The sequence below is a fragment of the Myotis davidii genome, unplaced genomic scaffold, assembly GCF_000327345.1.
Source record: "Myotis davidii unplaced genomic scaffold, ASM32734v1 scaffold86, whole genome shotgun sequence".
Lineage (NCBI taxonomy): Eukaryota > Metazoa > Chordata > Mammalia > Chiroptera > Vespertilionidae > Myotis > Myotis davidii.
Window position 1 is genome coordinate 1,324,649 of NW_006298058.1, and position 18,771 is coordinate 1,343,419.

Here is an 18,771-nt window from a genome sequence, read left to right on the forward strand (position 1 = left end):
ACTGGGATCAGCACTTGCCCTGGATTTGGACTTGAGTTTTTATTAATATTATGGTTGGGCCCTGAAAACATTCATTCATCCAGGCTGACTTACTGTGCTAAACGACTAGTTAACCACATATACTAATCCCATAAATATGGTGTATGGAATGATAGAAAATGGTTTATGAAATATCACTTTTAAACCATTTTTCAACAGTAATTATACCAATCGTGTAATACCTTAAACCAAGCGATATTGGCAAGAATGAGCTTAAGCATCTTTAATATTTTGATGATTATTATACAGAATTGTCCCTGCAATGAAATGAGAGGGTTATATATAATTTCTCTTCTTTCACTGCATTTCACTTTTTCCCCCTTTCACATTAAAACATACTTCATAACATTTCATCATGGGCAAAGGCTGCAAAAGTTTCCAGTTGCTGTAATTTAGTTAAACCATAAAATTGTTTCCAGATTACCAACCATGAAATGGAAAGACAATCTTATTTATGAATTTATAAATCAGATAATCTCCCTCAAATGAATCCTGAAACCAGAAACACTTTGATGATTAAATAGGAGGGGAAAGGTTTTCTCATTTCCATGTGTCGAAAAATTGTATTTTTGTAACGTGGTTTTGGCCGAGGCAGTGGAACACGCGTGTGCAGTCAGCGCCTCGGCCACGTGCAGGACCCACCGTTACCTGGGCAATGGGAGAGAATTGCTCCCCTCAGGTGTCAGCTCAAGTGTTCTGAACTCTGGAGGCTCTGAAAGATCCTGTCTTCCTTCTGAGGCCCAGCTGGTGGCATAGCACAGAGGAGGCCACCCAGGGAGCACTTTCTTCTAGCCTCACAGATACAAAAAGGAGAACCAAGGGTGTGATACCAGGCCTGAGTCTAGGGACTTTCCTTCAAAGCATCCAGACCCTGACCCCAGGAAGCTCTGTAGCTATGTGGACATGATGCCTAGGGAGTAAGAAGAGGGGTGTGGATTTGTGGGTTGTCTTCCTCTGCATCCTAAAACCATTGTCTGGGGAAGCGCAGCAAAGAGCCAAGTACCCGCTGAGCCCAGGAAATGCAACTCTGTGGACGCTCGTGTGGAGACCGCCCCGCCTGTGCTGTAACGTTGTGCGATTCCAATCGCTGTGATGGGTCAGTTGCAGATCAATGCCCTGAATCTGGAATGGCCCCAGTGCTTTGTTTTGGTTTTCAATGCTATGCTGACCTTTCTTAGACAAGGTCATGAAACCTGTTGGCCAGTGAGGGTTCAGAAAGAACAGTGATTTAGCCCTAATCAGGGCTGTGCCAAGAGCCAATGTTGAATCCCTTCTTCTGCCATTTCCCTCTTACCAGATTCTCATTTATTCTCTACAGTCATCGACCTACCTGTTTCTTACACTTCGTACGTAGTAGTGCTGTCCTCTGTCTGCAGTTATGTTGTGACCATGCCTTCCTGTCCCACACTCCAGCTTCATGGATCCCCTCAAGCCGCTGTCTCACCAAAGCTGTCTAGACCCTAAGAATGTCATGCTGCTTTGAAAAGAAAAAAGAAAGAAGAAAGCAGTGCTCTGTATTTGCCTAGGATTGGATGAGAGCAGGAAACGAGTACACTTGAGGTGGTTCTGAATGTACCTCGACTCAGAGGGTCACTAGTGTGACTTCTAGCACTACCGTGGGAAGAACGGGGCCCTGGACAGCTGTCACCCGCTACTCAGCGGGTCCTTGAGGAAGTCACTCATTTCCCAAGAGCCCATTTGTGTGAGTCTGTGTCTCCCACATGGCAGGCAGCATGATCAGCCACTAGCCAATCATTTCTGAGACGCCATAGCGACTTGGGTCTGATGAACATGGGATGTCCATTAGGTATTTATTTACCTGCTTTCTTGAGGGTAGCTTCTTCCTAAGTTTTCTCTTTGGCGCATGCACTGTGCTGTGACAGAGAGGAGGCCGGGAGCAGAGGTGTGACTGGAAATGCTTTGCAGCTCAGGGGTTGAGCATTCACTGCCACACCTGGAAACACCTGGAAGCTCGCTGCATAGAGATGGAGATGCCTTCCCACTCTCACGGCTCGAGATTTCTCCTTTCCACACCACCAGAGCAAAGGGATCGTACTATTCGTGCTTAAATTCTTTCTTTTTCCTTAGTGGGTTTACAACCATGAGCTGCCTAGACTGCATGACTTTCATCCAAGAAACTCAGTATTGTGACAGACCAGCCATTTTAAACGAAAGAAAATGCATGGAGTTCTGACATCAGAAGCTTGCAATTGTGAAATTAAACTCCGTGTTTCATAAGGGTTATATTCCAAAGGCAAAATGCAAAGCCAAAAAGTTGTGTATGGACAAAACTACCCTTGAAAGTCTGCTTGATTGTCATGAACTTTAAGATATAGATATAGCATCTCTCAGTAAGTCCAACTTAACCAGTTATTGTTTTCCAGGGAAAGAACAGACCACCACAATTTCCACTGGGTACCAGATAAAGTAGTTGGCTGCTACGTAAAAGCCACAGTGTGCGCATATGCAGTGTGTAGCACGGGCAGCATTGTCGCTTACACTGGGAGAGGTTGGCGGCACTGAGACCGCAGTGAAGAGTGGGGTCCCTTCTCTGTCTCAAGCTCACACTAGGACACCTGGGCATGGGGCACAAAGGCCGGCAAGGTGCCCCCGCTCTTCAAGCTGCCCTCCCCTGCCTGTCTTTATTGTTTTAAACTCCCAAGTAAACAAAACTGAATTTGCCTGCAGTCACGTGTGATGCCTTCTGCTAGTAGAGGGAGCCACTTGTGATGTTGTTTGTTTAATGTGTTGAAAATAATGGCAATAGCTCTGTGAAACGGACGTTGTCCGAGGTACACAAATTTGAGCCAAATGAATTGTGATGAAGCATTAGGGAGCCTGAATAGGTGCGGCATCTGTGCACAATAAACAATTGGGGTTATTCATTCACGTTAGGGATATTTGTTTTTCTGCTTGATCCTGTAGAAGCCCTTTAACACAGGTTAAAGTCCCTGTGTCATTAGATTGAGCACCATTCACCCCACAGTCAGACATTGATTTCAACCATATCTTTCCGTGGTCTTAAGGGACAGCCATTGGTGTTGCTCTCAGACGATAGAACAAGTTTTACCTCACACACAACACACATCCCCATCGTTGACGCCAAATCCGGTCATCAGTCCCGCAGCTGAGGAGCACAGCTTAGAGGCCTGGGCCACTGGGCACAGCTGGCCTAGGACGCCGCTGGTGCCAGAAGTAAAATGGCAGAAGCAGGGCAGAAAGGCTCGCGAACACTCCACGCAAGCAGAGTTGTTTCTGAGGGAGACGCTTTCCAGTTTCGCAGGAGGCCTCTCGGGTCAGCACAGCGTCTTTTCAGTGAGGTCTTGGGGTTAGCATTAGGCTCCCGTCACGACGCCAGCTCAGCAGGGATTGGCAGGCTCGGCACATTCTCCGAGCCAGGCGGGTGCACTTTGCTGGCCTACTAGGTGGTGCCTTTTATGACCCTCGGGTGATCATTCACCAGACGAACCAGTCTGAAAGTCAATAAAGCTTTAACAAACAATTCTCTTGTTTTACAGAGAGAGGATGCAAGCCATGGAGAGGCAGATTGCCAGTTTAACTGGCCTTGTTCAGTCTGCACTTTTTAAAGGGCCCCTAACAAGTACTAGCAAAGATGCATCTAGGTAAAAAGAAGAAACGAACCCATTAAATAATTCAATCTGTTTCTCTTTAATCATTAAGATAATTCACTCATTCAAATCCGTTTTCTTGTAATCATTTCAAGGCTGAAAATAGTTACATCTCTCTGAATCATGGTTTGTTTGTTTGTTTTTTCCTTCTGGTAATTCTTGGTCGAAGGTAACCCTTTGGCCCAAGAAGGGTAAATGGGCTTCCCAGTGCATGTGGCTTCGTGGACCACTGCGCAGTGCCTGCAGCCACCGTCCACACGTCTCCACCTCCGCCATCCTCTGAAAGTCATGAGTGCCCACCTGCTGTCTTCCACCCGCAGTGTCAGTGCACCCCTGGGAAGCCTTTTCCATCCCGGCCAGTCGTGGTGCTGATGCTAAAATCCCCTCATTGCTTGAATCCATCACTACCTGCTGCTCATTGCTTAGAATAATGAATGGAGGGGGGCAAAAAAGACATTTTGGAAACTATAGCTGACTCTCTTTTTCTTTTATTCAGCGAGAAGATGATGAAAACACCAGCTAATAAGAACCACACAGAGAGTGCAGGTAAGTGTTCTTGGAGCATTGGGGAGTCTGCAGGCTGCCGTGGGTGCACTTTGCTTGTTGCAGAAGTCTGTGACCTTTCCCGAAGTCATCGACGTGGTGTGATTTCAGAGACTTTCCTGATACTGTCCGCCCCATCACACCTTCCCTGCTTACTGCTGAAATTCCAGATTCGTCATTAAGTTAGGAGGGACTAAGCCCTTTGGTCTTCTCCCTTCAGTGTTTATTCATTCATTCACTATTCTTTCATTCTCTTACTCATTTATATGGCCAAACATCCAACAAATATTTATGTGCCTGGTACTGGGTAAGGACAGGGGGCATGATTCAGACACAGCTGCTTGCCTAGAATTCCGAATCCCGTGGGGGAAATGCATATGGGGCAAGTAATTAGATGAGCATTGAGTGTGACGCAAAAGTGAAGGATGAATGTTGAACTGACAGTTCTAGCCTAGACCAAGGACGTTTCCCTGAGGAAGTGACACACACTGAGACCTGACAGATGAACAGGATTTAGGTAGTGAAGGGGGAAGGGAAGAGCCGTCCAAGATGAGGAATTTAGATAATAATCTAAGTGCAAAGTGCAGCCATTGGAAGGCTCTGCACTAGGGAAGGACCTCAGCCCAGGGCAGCATGGGAATGGGTGAAAAGGGGCGAATGCTGACAGGGGCCACCAGTGATTGAGTCTGGAGAAGAAGGTGTCCTTGGACCAAGGTCTGCTTTTTAAATGCCAGCATTGCGCCCCCTCCCCCTCCCTCACCCCCCTCTCAAAGGGCCCCAATTAAATTCCATGTGGAATTCCCTAGTATCCTGGTATATCTGATGCACATCTTACCCTGCAGACTCAAGGCAGACCTCTGTCGAGAATATGAGGTCGTCCTTCCCACTGGGTTAGAAATAGAATCATTACCAGGGACGTGTTCAGCCACTGAATTACACAGGAAGCATGTGGCAAGTTGGGTGAAACCTCTAATTTGGGGAAGCCACAGAGTGTCGTGCAGCGTGGTGGAAAGGACAGATTCTGGGACTTCAGCTGGACCTCGGTTAGTCCTGGGCTACGTGCAGGCAGTTCAGCTGCTCAGCCAGCAGGGCTGGTCTTCCAGCCCTCCCGGGCCTCTGGGGCCTGTTGGTTTACTTAGAAGTTAATCAGTGGCCGTGCATCCAGAGAATTATTTCACAGAAATCACTAAACTTGTCTTCAGAGCAAGTGCCAGTTTGTTTTGGAGGTACTTGTTCACTCATTTCTTTTTTGATCTATTATGAACTTAAGGGGAAAAGGAACCTATGGCACTCATAGAAAGAGAGAGTGGAATGGTGGTTACTGGGAGTTGGGAAATGGTGAGCTGTTGGTCAGAAAGTACAAACTTCCAGTTGGAAGATGAGTCAGTTCTGTGGAATCAATCACAGCATGGTGACTATAGATAATAATACATCAGAGAAAGACAAGTGCCATATGATTTCACTTATATGTGGAATCTAATGAACAAGATAAACTAACAAGCAAAACAGAAACAGACTCTTAGACACAGAGAACAGACTGATAGCTGTGGAGGGTGGGCGTGTGCTGGGCGAAAATCCTTGAAAGGATTAAGCAGAAAAAAACAACAACTCGTAGACACAGTATGGTGATTAGTAGGGGGAAAAGGCAGTGGGGGGAGGGAGAATAGGGTATAAGGGGAATAAATGATGAAAGGAGACTTGACTTGGGGTGATAAACATACAGATGATGTATTATAGAATTGTACACCTGAAACCTATATAATCTTATTAACCAATGTCACCCCAATAAATTCAATAAAAAAGAAAAAAATACTGAACTATATACTTGAAAGTTGCCAAGAGAGTAGATCTTAAATGTTCGCACCACAAAAAGGAAGTGGTAATTATGAGACATGAGAGGCGTTTTAGCTAACACCACAGTGGTGACCATATGGCATATATAAGTGTATCAAAGCAACATGCTCTGCACTTTAAAGTTGCACCGTGGTCTAGGTCAATTGTATCTCAAAGTGGGGGGTGGGGGGAACAGAAGGAAACTACAGACACTAAATCACCCCATCCCTCTGGATTCTAGCCCAGAAACGATGAGTATCTGATATCATTGTTCTAACCAATAGTACGTGCTGCTTTGTACCCTGCTTTTAGTCCTTTCACTTTGGGTGACATCATCATCGTCATTACAATGAGTGACGTTTAGTGAGTGTTTCCAATGTGCCAGGCACTGTTCTAGGTGCTCTTCGTATGACAACCCATTAACTCCTGGCACATCCTCATTATTCCCATTCCCAGGGAAGAAGACTGCACACAGTTTCACATAGGAACACATCCACAGGGCCACCCACCTGTCATTTTTTCCTCATCTTTTTGTGTTAAGGTGCCCCAGTCCCTTTAAAGATGTATAGGTTTTTCACTTCTTTATTTTGAACAATTTTGTAAATGTCTGTTTTGGAGCAAGGGGGAAGGAGCGGGTGTAATTTCCTTAGGATGTAGTATTTCCCAAAGTGGAATGAGGAAGTCCAAAGGGACGAACAGTTGAGTATCTCTGGCAACATGCTGCCAGATTCTCTTCCGAGAGCTGTGCCAATTTGCAATGCCACCAGCAACAAGCATGTGTGTCTGCTCCCCTGCGTCTCTGCTGAGTTTGGTCTTTCTCATTCTAGTGTGTCAGGGCTAGATGTGGTCCGCTGGGCTTTTGTTGCCATAGCAGCCTGTACAGTGCACAAAATATATTAATTCTTCCAGAACCCAAGGAAGTAAGCTGTAAGAGAAGAATTACGCCTGTTCTGTAGACAAGTACATGGAATTACATACGAGCTAAGGAGCTCATTTGTCCAAGGGTAAAGGAAAAGGAAAACCCAGACTTCCTGTTACTTTAGGAATATGTGATTCTGTGGGTATAAGAGAACAGAAGGAACCTCCCATTTCAAAGGCATACTTTGTACTTTATACAGGGTGTTATATAATTTAACACACAACCCTGTAAGAAAAATGTTAGCCACACACTTAGTAAGAGTCACAGCCAGTCTGGCCAATCCCCAAACCCAGGTTCTTTCTATCACACAGGGTACATTAAATTTGCATGTAATAAATTTCATAGTGAGATACACTCAACTGAAGTGAATGACCTAACAGTGACTGGAGAGGAGGAAGGGAGGCCATTGCCTGGAAAGGGTGACGTGCACAGAATTGAGGGTGTTTCTGAGGACAAACTGCACGATGAATCCTTATTCATCTGTGTATGTTGGGAGCAGAATGTGACCACCTGCGTGTGGATGTGGTGAGCAGATCCCAGGTCCTGTGAACTGATCTGAAGGGGAACTTATCACTCGGGGTCCCTACTCACCAAATCCAGCTCCGTGCATGGATTTCAGGGCACCTGCCTGTAGCTCTCAACCTGCTGCTGTCACCCCCAGCCTCTGGCCCTATGACACTCCAGGGGAGCAGGGGAGGGAGGCAGCGGCTTTTCCCGCCCACTCTGCTCAGAGACATAACCACAGCTGACTGCAGTGGGGAGTCCCTCTGTGCCAGACACCCGGCTACTAGTAAGCAGTTTACATGTGTTAATCCCATTATCTCACACAGTAACCCTTCCACACCTTTTACAGATGAGGAAACAGAGCGAGGGAGGTTGAGTTGCACTGCCAAGGCCTCACAACTAGGAAGTGGGTGCTGAGGGTGATTTCCAGGTTTCTGATTTAAGTAACTGAGTCTATAATAGTGCCACTGGCTAAGGTCAGATGTACAGAGACAGAAAGAGGTCTGGGAAGATGAAAAGTCCGGTAGCAACCCGAACGTACTGGTATGCGGAACTGAAGAGAATTGTATACTGGAGACAAAGATGTGAGGGACCTTGGCAGGTGGCGGTAGAGGAAGTGACCTCCCTGGAAAGCATGTCCAGTGAGAGAAGAAACGGGCCCAGGACAGAACAGGCCAGGCTTTATAAAGTTGGCCAAGGAAGACATTAGAAAGGAGATTGACCAAGATGGAGTAGTGGTTAGGGAAGAAAACAAGGGACAGAAGAGTTCAAATTGACTGAAAAGGAAAGAGGCTAATGGAGCCCAGCATCACACCAAGGAGGTGTCTGTTGGGTGGACAGCCGACCGTTGCCCACCTTATAAAGAGCCATTTCTGTGAACGATGGAATTAGAAGCCAAATTTAGTGGATTAAGAAGTTACAGATGAAGAAATTTTTGAAATGAGTATAGATTCCATAAAGAAATTTTGTTGTGAAAGATATTTTTAACCAGTTATCAGCATTTAATTCTAACAGATTCTGGCCTCTCCTCCAGGCAGGAGGTTGGTGAGGTGCCCTAGTGCCCTCAGAATGTAAAGAGAAGGAGGGATTGAGTGATGATAAAGTAACTTGGCCGATTCTAAGAGAAAAACTTCCTATTTGTTGTGATTCCCTCCGAATACTTGATCTTGAAGGTGCTGTTAATTCTGACATGCTGCTATTGTTGGAAATGTTACTAGATGTTCTCTTACGGAAACCTTTCACCATTCATTCGTCTTCCCTGTAGCCTTCAGCTTAGTCATGTATGAGTCAGCATTTTCCTTAGACCAGTGGTTCTCAACCGTGGCTGCACATTAGAATCACCTGGGAACCTTTTTAAAATCCTGATTTCTGGGCCTCATCCTCCAGAAATTCTGTTTCTTTGTTACTAATGTTGTAGCCCCACCCCATAACAAAGAAACAGAATTTCCGGAGGATGAGGCCCAGAAATCAGGATTTTAAAAAGATTCCCAGGCGATTCTAATGTGCAGCCAAGGTTGAGAACCACTGCCTTAGACCTTATGATTCAGTCTTTGAGTAACTGAAGAAAATACCCACCTGCAATGTTTTCACATCAAGAGATGAGATCTGGAAAAGGCTGCAGATGTTTCTAATTTTTTGTCTTTGTAAATAAGGAATGTCAGTCGTGCTTTTATTAAGGTGGTATGCCTTAGTCATTGTTGAGTCTAAGAGGGAGCCTGGACAGAAGGCAAGGAGAAGCAGTCACGGTTCTCTTACTGACTGGACTTAAGGTAAAACTTTGGTCAGATCAAGGAATGAAACTAATCATTTCTATATAGGTGTGTGTGTGTGTGTGTGTGTGTGTGTGTGTTGAAGACCAAGTATTTCCTCCATTTAGTGAAGTTATGCTCCACATGAACGTGTGGTGCCTGAAAATTCACTTCCTTTCTTTCCAAAGGAACACCAGCATTGCCACAGGGGTGGGCTCACTGGTTGTTTAAAATAGACCTCTACTCAGTGCCTACTGCCCAGTGACAGGATCGTCCCTTAACCTGGGACTAGACTGTAATCGGAGCAAGTCTTGCTTTTATGAGGGTGATTTTGATTCGGGGGCGAGGAGACTGCCAAAAGTTGGTCAGAGCCACCAGGGCAGCAGCCCTGCATGTGCTGAGAAAGGCAAGGTTCCCATGAGTGCTGAGCTGAGATGGGAAGAGACACCACTGGCTGTAGCCATTCCAGGGCAGGAAAGCAACGCCAGGGTTCTGCTGTGGGAGGCCAGCCGGGCCCATGGCACCCCCTCCACTTTGTCCTTTACAGGAAAGAGTTTCCAGCCCCTTCAGAAGTGAGTGTGGGTGTGAGTGTGCGTGTGCGTGTGGGTGTGCATGTGCGTGTGGGTGTGGGTGTGGGTGTGGTACAGATTTTACTCTGGTGGCCTGTTCCAGAGAACTGCATTCATTATCTTTAAACAATATATAAATAGCACTTCCTTTTGATTCCTGTACCTTGCTCATCCTGTGTTACTTGGGATCCTTTATGAGGCCTTTTAAAGCAAACTTCGTCAAATCAGGCTCTTCCCAGATGAACTTATAAAGTGAATGAGGTTTATTTGAGTTGGACTCCAGGAGCCAGCGTTTATGGCAGCGAGGAACTATGGAGGAAGAGTCTGTTTCTGCTGCCTGGGTTCCTCTCCTAAAGAATTCTCACATCGCACCTGCTTTTCTCACCGTCGGAACTAGGGCAGAGGTCCTGCTGCTTTCGGTCTGGAAAGCTGAAAAGATTCAGAAGAAACTCATTTCTCATTCGTCTTCCCTTCGTGATCGGCCCAATCTCTGCTCAGAACTAAGGGCATGTTCTTGGGGTACATCTGCCTGCAGGAAATAGTCACGGAGATCCTGTGTTAGGTCCCAGAATTTTAAAATTATTTTTCTGTTATAAAATTACAGAGATCCACTATGCAGATTTAAAAATGGAAAAAGTAGTAATATAAACCTGATGGGATACCAACAGCCGGGCATACTGTTAATCCTTTGTTCCAGATACATCTGAACTTTCCTCTGCACCCCTGTATACATCCACAGAAGCTGTGTGGACAGACAGACAGCTTCCCACACGGCCTCCTGCTTTAGATACTGCACTGATCTGCCTCCCTTTGGCACTAAGCTTCTAGCACATGATTGTTAAAGAGCACATGCTGCTGTGTGACATGAGGTTTCCATACTTTATTTAAATTTAATTCCTTACTTTTGTCATATAGAGGACCCGCATAATTTTTTTTTTAAATTTTCACAGTGAAGGAAATGGGCATTTTTAGAGTCAAGTTGTCTGTGATGGGTGGAGCTTAACTTCGCCGTTCCTGTCTGGCTTTCTTAAGGTTTTTGCTGCTCTTTTCTCATAGGAACTCCCCATGTTCCTGGCGGGAAGACTCTCGGCGCCCTGGAGTCCCTGGGGCCCCCCAGCCAGCCCCTGGCCGCCGGCACCTCGGCCGTCCACCTGAGCCTGCTCGACATGAGGCGGAATGTGGCCGAGCTCCGGCTCCAGCTGCAGCAGATGCGACAGCTCCAGGTACAGACTGTTCCTTGCGGACGATGTCTTCTGTCTTATTTGCCCAAAGTCAGCTTTCCCCGCCTCCCACACCCCTGGCCCCACAGCAGCACCCACCAGGGTTCTTTCCACCATCTTCTCCTAAGGGTGAGCCACGGTTTCCTCCCTCACACACATAATCTGGGTCCAGACCTTCCACTGCAACCGTAGTCAATGGATAGCCACTTCTTTAAGCTCCGCGTGCTTTTACACATGAAAAGCCCATTAAACATCTGTTTTTCCGAGGAGAGCTGAGAGCACAGGAGCCCCATGGAGCATAATAACAGCCAGTGACGACTTCCTGTTTAGTGTTCCGGCTCCTTGCTTCCCCCCAGTGAGCAGGCCCAGTGGTGAGACAGTCAGCTGAGCTTTCCTTTTTTTTTTTTTTTACAAGGACCTATGAGGTATTTAGATGATTAATTCATAAGGAAAAGAAGCCATCGTGGATGCTTTTTGTAGAGGAAAACATCTGCATTCTATCTGGATAGTGTGTCCATGCTTCTCATTTTTGTTTTTTTTTACAAGGACCTATGAGCTATCTAGATGATTAACTCATAAGGAAAAGAAGCCATCATGGATGATTTTTGTGGAGAAAAACATCTGCATTCTATCTGGATAGTGTGTCCCATAATATTTTCCTTACCTTTTCCCATTATTGAGGAATGTGTGCACTCTATGGGAACCAAAATGGGAGGGGAAATGACCCTTTGTGGCACGAATCTCTCGGTGAGCCAATCGCATGCTGAATAATGCATCTCCTGGTGGTGGGCACTGAGGAGCTGGGGCGGAGCCGCTCTTCATGAGGTCATGTGTCTGCTTTATGTATCAACCTCACACCGCCTGCCTTCGGTAGGAGGTTGATCCTTGAGGGTGGAGAGCTGGCTCCTTGACTTCGAGGAGTTCGTAGTTCAAACACTGGTAAAAGACAGACCCGCCCAGGAGCCTGGCGCAGCCACACAGGTGTGGCACCCACAGTAGCCAGTGGGGCGTAGCCTCCTCAACCAGGGAGGTCCGACAAGGAAGGGCTTCAGACCACCGCCCTTTCTTGCTTCAGCTCACAGAGGCATGAGCCCTACATGTTTCACCACCTCATTAAGGCAAGAAGATGCTTTGCCCTTATTCTACCTGCCAGAGAATAAACAGAAAGGCGGCTGGCTTGAGAGGCCCCATCACGGACTGTAAGGTCTGATACACCAGACATCATGGCTCCGTGCTCAGGCCTCCAAGGTGACGCTGCCTCTCAGGCAACGTCCCAGACACCTTGGATGTCCCATGCAAATTCATTTAAATACTTTTATGAATCATGTCGTCTGTGAAGTTCCCCATCCTTTGCATTAGCTTCTCCTTGCTTTGCAATTTTAAAGACACTCTGCATTGAAATGAATGTCTGGGTTGGGCTGAGGGTGTGTGCCAGGTGGCAAAGTCCAGTGCCCACAGTGTCGAGAGTAACTTAACAAGTGAAGAGGAGGGACAGCGGCAAAGAGACCCCTCTAAGGACAGTTACCACTCAATTCCAGCCAGCTCTTAACCCAAATGTCAGTGTGCCTGGACATTTCAGCAACCCTAGAGAATCAGGAAATACAGGGTTTTTTAAATAAAATATCTGTGTTCGTCTTCAGAATGTTGGAAAATAATTAAAGGCCAATGGTACTCTGCAAGCCAAACAACACTTGTGCAGGCAGAGAGGGTATGTCCTCCCCCAGGTCCTTACCTGTGGTTTATGGAGGACAAGCCCCTTCTCACACTGCCCCTTCCTTGTAGCGCCACCTGCTGGCCATTTGGAATTTTGTGATGAATCACTGTGCTTTAATTATGTTCAAAAAAAAATTCTTAAATGTATTGTTTGTATGGTAGTGCTTTCAAAAGTGAACATTTGTTGGTTTGAGGGCAGGGGTGGAATTTCTGAAACATCGCTGAAGTGTGGCAAATTCGATACCAAGATTGTGATGTGTGTGGCTGTGACATCACCCTGGTGGTGGCTGGTATTGTTTGGTCCTCTGGCTGGCTGGAAGGAGTCTCCCACAGCTTGCCACTCCTTTCAACCCTTGAACCCTGGAGGCTCAGTTGCAGAATCATAGCTTCTCAAACAAAGCAGCTCTTTAGTCAAGGTCTGGGAATGCTGTCTTAACCACACAAGTTCCTTTATTGCCCAGAACTGCGCAGCTTTTCTGGCTTTGGGGTGTAAAGAACAGTGAGCAGACATGCTCTTGAGCTTAGAAGTGTTTGCAGTTCTCAAGAGCAGACACATGAGGAAAGAGAAGCACTTTGCCTCCTCACCTGGCTGCTGTCGCTTCTACCTCAGTCTTTGTATCCACTGTGTCTCCATTAGCTTTCCTTCCTGTCAAGCCTCTGTCTTTTCTGTCAGGGGAGTCTACGTAAGACAAAAAGAGTTCAGAAGAATTAAGCCATCTGAGCACCAGTTTCTCCGTCAGCACATGTATTCTATACTCCAAAAATAAATGACAACCCCAGAGTGATTACAAGTCCAGTAATGGAGTTGTCATTAGCGACACGCGAAACTCTGTAGAATAGTCTCAAAAGAACAAAAATTGAATTAGAAGTTCAAATGTTCTTTGAACTGTGTTATAAAATAGTGAAATTGAATGAAATCTTTTGTGCTTGGCAGCCGGCTTCAGTAATTAGATAATTAAATCACCAGAAAGTCCTAGGCTGTAGAGCATGTCCCATTTGAGCATTTCATTTTCAGAATTGATGGATTATTCTCAAGAAAAGAAATGTGATGCAGACATAGTGGGGTGGGTAGATTTAAACAGGGCAAAAAAAAAAAATGTTAAGGGAGACAAAAGGAGCCCACGCAGAAGGTCAGGAACACCATTAAAACTCTATATTCTCCTCTGCTGTCCAGTTTCATGTGGACTAACAGTCTAAGACAGGGGTCCTCAAACTTTTTAAACAGGGGGCCAGTTCACTGTCCCTCAGACCGTTGGAGGGCCGGACTATAGTTTTAAAAAAAACTATGAACAAATTCCTATGCACACTGCACATATCTTATTTTGAAGTAAAAAAACAAAACGGGAACCAATACAATATTTGTATTTGCATGTGGCCCGTGGGCCGTAGTTTGAGGACCCTGGTCTAAGAGAATGGTCCTTAAACCTAGCTTCCCCTTAGAATCACCTGAAGTCTTTACTAAAAATATCGATAGCCAAGCACCACTGCCAGCGTCTGACTTCATTGGTGTGGGCCAGAGGCATGCCCTAGTGATGCTAGAATGTTCCAGGGTGAGAACTGCTCTCGGGTATTATGAATGCTCAGTTCCTTGTGATAACTTTGGAAGTGTTGAGATCTCAGACAGCTGTCACAGGGTGCAGCAGAAACATGTAGGGTATCTGCCACCCTGTAAGCGTGAAAGCCCTGCCTTTAAACAATGCCCCTCATGCCCAGAGGCTAATCATACATATTCTCTATTCAGTTATAAATGTTACAAGAGCTGTATGAAGCTTTACATTGTTATGTTCCCATTCGTAGGTTACAGTTGGGTCTGCCATTAATTGGCAATAATGGTAAAGGGGGACAGGTGAAAATCTTGTACCTAACAAATGCTCCCTTCAAAAGATGACTACCTTTGTCTATTACCTTTTCTGGTATGATTTAGAGGGGGAAAAAAGATGAGCTATTTCTTTTTCCCAAAATGCCACAGGACTTGGGTTTTACCAAATTAATCCTGTATCTACAGAACTGACTGCAGTTCTGCCCCTTTCTGTTGGTTGAGGGAGAGATAAGCTCTCTATTCCTGCAATTGACTCAGCTTTCTTCCTGGGGGGCACTTTTCAGATCATAATACAGAAAGCAGTAACCCAAACATAGCACTCACACTCTGAGCTGAGGAGATACTGTCAAAGTTTAGAGAGTTAAAGAAACTATAATTTATGGAGTGGAGTATCAAACAAGAGGAAGCTCTACAGAGAATGATATATATGAATCTGTGGGTCTGTTATTGAACAACTAGAGGCCGGTGCACAAAATTCGTGCACTGGGGGGAGGAGGGAGGTTGTCTGTCAGCCCAGCCTGCACCCTCTCCAATCTGGGACATCCCTCTCACAATCTGGGACTGCTGGCTCCCAACCGCTCGCCTGCCAGGCCTGCCTGCCTGCCTACCTGCCTACCTGATTGCCCCTAACCGCTTCTGCCTGCAGCCTGATCACCCCCTAACCACTCCCCTGCCAGCCTGATTGACGCCTAACTGCTCCCCTGCCGGCCTGATCGCCCCCAGCTGCCCTCCCCTGCTGGTCCTGCCAGCCCAGTCCCCCTAACTGCCCTCCTCTGCCAGCCCAGTCACCCCTAACTGCCCTCCCCTGCTGGTCCAGTCACCCCAAACTGCCCTCCCCTTCCAGCCTGGGCACGCCTGACTGACCTGCCCTGCTGACCTGGTTGCCCCTAATTGCCCTCTCCTGCCAGCCATCTTGTGCCCACATGTGGGTGGCCATCTTGTGCAAGGGTGTGACAGTCAGTTTGCATATTACCTCTTTATTATATAGGATAAGCCAAGTGTATAGCATGAAAGACCACTAAGCCAGGCAAAAATAAAATGGCCAATCTTACAAAGGGCTGGGAGATGTTCATGATTTGACAAGCAAGAGTAAAGAGGTAAAGAGTCCTGATTGGTCCCCTGGGATATTCAGTAGAGATCAGAGAAGAACCATGCTTCAGTTTTAGGACTAAACTAGCCACAGAGTAAAATGTACCCTAGATTACCCCTAACAAAGATTAAAAACAAGCCTCTGAAGAACAAATATGACCCACAAGTCACTGAAACAACAGCCAGAGTAAGTTCTCTATAAAGGAAAACAACAAAATCTAGAACTGCATGCCCAGCATCCAATCAAAAATTACTGGACATGTGATGATTCTGAGGAACATGACGCATAACTTTCAGAAAAATCCATCAGTGGATGAAATGGCAGGAATAATAAAATGAGCAACAAGGGCTCTTAAATTGCTATTACAATTATTCTCAAGGATTTAAAGGAAAACATGGACACAATGACACAAGAAATGGATGACATAGAAATCTTTCAAGAACTAAAAAACACAGTATTTGAATACATTTAATAGAAGATTAATAGCTGGTGAAACAAAATATCAATCAACATGAAAACATAATAGAAACTGTCCAATCTGAAGTATAAAAAGAAAAAAAGACTGAAGGAAATGAACCAAAACTTAGTGATTTGTGAAACAATGTTAAGTAGTCAAGGGAAAAGAGAAAAACATTAGAAGAAATCATGGCTGCAGTTTTCTAAATCTGATGAACACTATACATCCACAGACTAAAAAAGCTCAATGAACCCTGGAATGACAAGCACACTCGGGGGGGGCGGGGGGGGGCCTCAATCTTGTAAGGGAACAAACGTGGAGACTATAATATGAAACCACACAAAAGTACATTAGAATCAAATTGCTAAAAAAACAAAACAAAAAAAAACAAACAGGGATAAATAGAAAAATCTTAAACGTAGCCGGGGTTGGGGGGCAGGAGAGGGGCAGGAGAGGAGGAGACACATTACATAAAGAATTAACACTGAGTTCTCAACAGAGACAAAAGTTAAGTCAGAAGATAGTGGAATGACATCTTTTATAAAAAAAATATTTTATTGATTTTTTAAAGAGATGAAGGGAGAGGGATAGAGAGAAACATCGATGAGAGAGAAACATCGATCAGCTGCCTCCTGCACACCCCACACTGGGGATGTGCCCACAACCAAGGTACATGCCCTTGACTGGAATCGAACCCGGGACCCTTCAGTCCACAGGCCAATGCTCTAGCCACTGAGCCAAACCGGCTAGGACTGGAATGACATCTTTACAGTATTGAAAGGAAAAAACTTTCAGAAAATAGAAGACATTTCCCAGCTCATTTTATGAAGCTAGCATTACCCTAGGAGCAAAACCAATTAATTGTATTATTTAAAAGAAACAATACCCATAGACTTATATCTCTAAAGAAAATATGTTTAACAAAATGGTAGCAGTTAAATGCAGGAATATATTTAAATGATAAGGTAAGTATCCTTGGTTTTATCCTAGGAATGCAAAATAGTTTTAATATGAAAAAAATGAATTAATGTATTTGACCTTATTAACAGAATAAAGGAGAAAAATCATATTTCAGTAGGTGCACACACAAAAAAAGACAAAATTCAATAAAATGATAAAAACACGCATGACTCAAGAATGATAAAGGATGTCTGAAAAAAACTATAGAACCTATAGTTAAAACACTAAGTACATCCCCCATAAAATTAAGAACAAGGCCAAGGAAGGCTGCTATCACTTCTGTTGAGCACTGTATTGAAGATCCTAGCATGGACAATAAGTCTAGAAAAGAAAGAAGAGGCATACAGAGAGGGAAGTAAAAAGTGTAATTGGCTTTACTCACAAATGACCTGATTGTATACATATCAAGTCAAATAGAATCTATTTTTTAAATGCTACCAAAAAAAAAGTGACTTTTGGGGAGGTCACCAGAATCAAGTCAGTAAATATTTAATTTATACAATGTACAAAATACCCCATACGTGGATTTATCCATACAATGAAATACAACTCCATGTTAAAAAGAATGAATTACTATAGCCCTAACCGGTTTGGCTCAGTGGATAGAGTGTCGGCCTGCGGACTGAAGGGTCCCCGGTTCGATTCCAGTCAAGGGCATGTACCTTGGTTGCGGGCACATCCCCAGTAGGGGGTGTGCACGAGGCAGCTGATCGATGTTTCTCTCTCATCGATGTTTCTCTCTATCCCTCTCCCTTCCTCTCTATAAAAAAATCAATAAAACATTAAAAAAAAAAAAAGAATGAACTACTAAAACAACAACATGGCTGGATCTCAAAAACAATATACTTAAGGAAAGAAGCCAGACACAAAAGATTACATATTGTACAATTCTATATATATGACATTCTAGAACAGGAAGAACTAAATCCAAAGGGGCAGAAAGCAGATTGGTAGTTTCGTTGGGCTGAGGGTTGGGAGATTGATTTCAAAGAGTAATGAAGGGATTTTCTAGGGCAGTGGTCAGCAAACTCATTAGTCAATAGAACCAAATAGCAACAGTACAACGATTGAAATTTCTTTTGAGAGCCAAATTTTTTTAACTTAAACTATATAGGTAGGTACATTGTTATTCACTTAGAGTACTCCTAAGGCTTAGGAAGAGCCACACTCAAGGAGCCAAAGAGCCATATGTGGCTCGCAGGCCGCAGTTTGCCAACCACGGTTCTAGGGTAATAAAAAATGTTATCTCTCTTTTTAGTGGTGGTGACTTTGGTGTATACATTTGTCAAAACTCATTGACCTGCACACTTAAAATGGTGCCCAACTTAGGATGGATCAACTTACAATTTTTAAACTTTACCATGGTGTGTAAGCAATACGTGGTCAGTAGAAACATTCTGAATTTTGATCCTTTCGGGGCTAGTCAGCCAGCGCAATCCTGAGGGTAAATAACTGGTAATCCTACAGCGTAATCTTCGTGCCATCTGATTTTGCCCAATTGTAGGCTAACGTTAAGTATTCTAAGAACCTTTAAGGTAGGCTGGGCTAAGCTATGATGTTCAGTAGTCTAGTGTATTAAATGCATTTTCAACTTATGGTATTTTCAACTTATGAAAGGTTTATGGGGGCCTAACTCATGGGAAAATTAGGAGCATCTGTATTTTACTGTTTTTAAATTAAAAAATGGAATGAAGTTTTTTTTAAGTTCATTGACATGGAGATGTCACT

The 18,771-nt window shown here is 44.7% G+C and overlaps 1 protein-coding gene across 1 annotated transcript in view; it reads left to right on the top strand.

Moving 5' to 3' along the window:
• Nucleotides 1-18,771, top strand: part of KIAA1217 (KIAA1217 ortholog) — a 331,386-nt gene that overhangs the window by 279,022 nt on the left and 33,593 nt on the right. Inside the window, exons 8-10 of the mRNA XM_006773828.2 lie at nucleotides 3,558-3,662; nucleotides 4,165-4,214; nucleotides 10,841-11,007. Coding sequence (XP_006773891.1) covers nucleotides 3,558-3,662; nucleotides 4,165-4,214; nucleotides 10,841-11,007 — 322 coding nt within the window. The remainder of the gene's footprint in view (nucleotides 1-3,557; nucleotides 3,663-4,164; nucleotides 4,215-10,840; nucleotides 11,008-18,771) is intronic.